The sequence below is a fragment of the Drosophila santomea genome, chromosome 3L (assembly GCF_016746245.2).
Source record: "Drosophila santomea strain STO CAGO 1482 chromosome 3L, Prin_Dsan_1.1, whole genome shotgun sequence".
Taxonomy (NCBI): Eukaryota; Metazoa; Arthropoda; class Insecta; order Diptera; family Drosophilidae; genus Drosophila; species Drosophila santomea.
Genome location: NC_053018.2, coordinates 13,018,605 through 13,021,928, shown reverse-complemented (window position 1 = coordinate 13,021,928; position 3,324 = coordinate 13,018,605). Strand labels below are relative to the sequence as shown.

At 47.1% G+C, this 3,324-nt stretch overlaps 1 protein-coding gene across 1 annotated transcript; it reads right to left on the bottom strand.

The window, feature by feature from the left end:
* Positions 1–41: 41 nt before the first annotated feature.
* LOC120448960 lies at positions 42–3,197 on the bottom strand. Its single transcript, XM_039631218.2, has 4 exons — positions 3,002–3,197; positions 1,109–2,944; positions 676–975; positions 42–618 (listed from the first exon to the last, which is right to left on the bottom strand). The coding sequence occupies exons 1-4, from the start codon at positions 3,049–3,051 to the stop codon at positions 111–113; spliced, it is 2,694 nt and encodes an 897-aa protein (XP_039487152.1). The 5' UTR covers positions 3,052–3,197; the 3' UTR covers positions 42–110.
* Between the last annotated feature and the right edge of the window lie 127 nt (positions 3,198–3,324).

Sequence of the window (3,324 nt, the reverse complement as noted above, 5' to 3'; positions counted from 1 at the left end):
GAAATCTCCCTGTTTTCAATTCAATCAAAAAGGAAACCCCATTCACATTTTAAAAATCTTTATTTAGAGATAGGCTTGTGGGAAAGTGTAAAATATATTCAACGCATAATTTAGACATGGCGCACGCAACTGTTGTGGAAAGGACCTTGGTTATTCCGTTGAATGTCCACGCCGCCAGCCTCCCACCGCCCACTGTATGGGGAGCTGAAGTGGGGCGAGGCAGTCGGACAATATCCCGGCATGGTTGAGACCACTTGCCTTGGACAGTTCCAGGGTGCAAAGGAAGGAGGCGGGCCACAGCTACCTGGAGTCACAGCCGCGCCGCCGGAATTTCGCAAGCTAGAGGAGATGGTTGGCGACTTTTCCTTTTGCTTCGGCTTTGGAGGAATCTTCTCCAGCTGAGCAGCAGGGGAGTTGCTGCAACAGCGACCACACGGACTACAGCAGTAATTGCAGCAATTACGACAGCCATTGCAGCAATTCGCGCAGTAGTAGTAACAGCCGGTGCAGGGATTATAGTACCAGGACCAAGGGCATTGGTTCGAGCAGGGCATGCAGCCGGTATTTACTGGAGCAGGAGCAGGATTGGAAGCTGCTGGTGGAGAGGGTACGTTTTCCCTGCGGAGTGCATTAGACATTGATGTAATCCTTGATAGAAGTGGACGGAATACTTACTCAGGCAAATTGGCGGAGCAGCTGCAGTTGCGCATTTCTGGTTTGGTCGGAGGCGACGCACATGGTTTCTTGCAGTCACACGGGCAGTGGGCATCCTCGTCTCCTGGAGATTCCGGTGCTGATGTTTCAGTATCTTCTATTTCCTTGGCGCTGTGCTCGCTCATCTTGTTCTTGGCCCTTGAGCCATTCGATTTCTTGCTCTTCTTGGCAGCCGGTTTCGTTTGCTTTTTGGCCTTGTCCTTCGGCATCAGGAGGTGACACCACTTCTGCAGGTCACACGGAGGGCAGGACTCGGTGATGCTGCAATGGAGATGGAAGACATTACAGCACTTATGCGCACCTTGTGTTCGAGTAAAGATGTGTGCCGAATGGTGGATTGTGTGAGCCTAATCCGAGAACTGAAACAGCTCACGAACTCTGACATTAAACTCACCGGCTGAGAAGCTCCGAGCAATTCTTCTCCTGCGTCCTCTTTTTTCCAGAGCTCGCGTTTTCACCCGGCGGACAATCGGATTCCTCGGAAACGTAGTAAGGATAATATTGATTGTTGGGATCAAACCGAGTGCAGTAGCACTTAATGGCTTTTTCATTCGCTGGTTTTAAACTCGATGGAACTTTGTTCGCATTCTTATCCTTTTTGGGTCCTTCATTCGATAAGTTTGCTGTTCTTGCGTATTGCGGTCTATTCATCTCTTGACCTGACTGACTATAAAAAGGATTACCGTCTTGCACAAATGTGGCATTAAGTGGAGCACAATCATTGTAGGGATAATACTGATTGGAGGGGTCGATGCCCATGCCCACATTTTGCTGGCCATAAGGTACTGGTTGTCTATTGGAAGGAGCACCTACAGGACTATTGGAAGGAGCTCCCACAGATTTATTGCGATTTCTTGAATCGTGCGATCTGTTATTACGTGCACGAACTTCAGCCGCGGATGCCATTGACTTGGGCATGGTCCGAGGATTTAAATTTCTTGCTCCAGCATTATTCGAATGATGCGAAGATGGGGCTCTACTGGTTTGTGATTTACCGGAACGACCTTCTCTGGAGTCGTTGCGGTGATTGAGCGACTTGGACCTCTGAGCACTTGGATTAATCATATGGCTCGCTCCAGTGTTATTGGCTTGATTAGGAGCTCTGCCTGAATGATCTGCCCTGGATGGGCTTTGTTGGTTAAGAGACTTTGATCTGGCGGCACCTTGAGGCAGTTGTCCCCTTGATGGCTGCAATTGGGGAACTTGCCTTGAAGGTGTGACTTGCCTCTGCTGGCTTCTAATTTCCGATCTGGAAACACCTGAACGCACTTGATCCGTTGATTGGGGAACATTATTGGTGTAATTCCGATTGTTGGGTTCACAGTTTGTGTCTGGATTTTTCCTGATATTAGCTGGTGCGTTTCCAGCTGTGGGATTACTGTGAGTGACTGACCTTTGATTTATTGGATGTGGTTGGAATGTTCCTTGGGTCACATTAAGCGGATTATATTGATTATTCGTCGCAAAATCCATGCCTGTACTATGGAAGAACTGATCATAGGCAGGAACTGGTCCCATTCCTTGTGGTCTTCCAGCTGGCATTTGCTGATCTCCGCATTGGTAAACTTCACCGGTGCAGGGATTAAACTTATTTGTGTACTGTGTGGGTAGACCCGCCGCTGGAATACATCTTGGATCTCCCTGTCCCACTGAGGTAGGTTTAGCCAGTGGTAAGACCATGGGACCTGGGACACCAAAGTTTCCATATTGAGTCGGTGGCGGAATGCCAAAAATCATTGCATTGCCAGTGGGTCCGTAGGTTCCATAACACGGAATAATAGTAGGTTGTCCCGGCTGAAAACCAAAGCCTGTTCCTGCAAAATTTTGCAATCCTGCTCCGTAGGCTGCAGTCCTAGCTACATCCTCTGCTTCGCAATCTTCGGGATTCCGCTTTGTATTTTCATTCCCTTCCTCACATGTCTCCAAACATCTCTCCATGCAACTCTCCATGCAACTCTCCACACATGCATCCTTTGAGCACGCATCCTTACATTTGTCCTCACAGGCTGAGCAACTTTTCGAACGTTTCCTTTTCTTTGGGCTCTTGGGTGGTTTTTGAAGAAAGCTGGGTGGCACCATGTCCGAGAACTTTTGGAACTCCCCAGGAAAGACGACGCGGCAATTCCTCATATTTAGGGAACATGATCGCTCGCAGCAACTTGGTCGAGGACCGCAACTTGGTCGAGGACCGCAACTTGGTCGTAGACAGCAACTTGGCCGAGGACAGCATCTGCAGATGAGAAGTAATGTAATTAGATTGAGGATTTATCTTATTTCTTAAACTTACACGCCATGGCAGCTCATGCACCTCCTTAGACATCGACATGGATCGCACATTTTCAAACTTTAAGCGTTACCTACAACTCCTGCTTCTGTGTAAAGGTCCACCTTCACTCATGGTCAATTATGAAGAATTCACGAACAAAACATTGGTAGTCAAAATAAAAAAGTAGCAGTAGTACAAATTACTTTTGATGTCCTAAACTAAGACTATTTTGTTTAAAAAATTGCAAGATCAGATTTGATTAAGCAACGTTTTGAAAGAGCTGCTACCATCTTATTACCTATATAATAATTTGTGATAGAAAATTAATATAAAATAAAGAATCC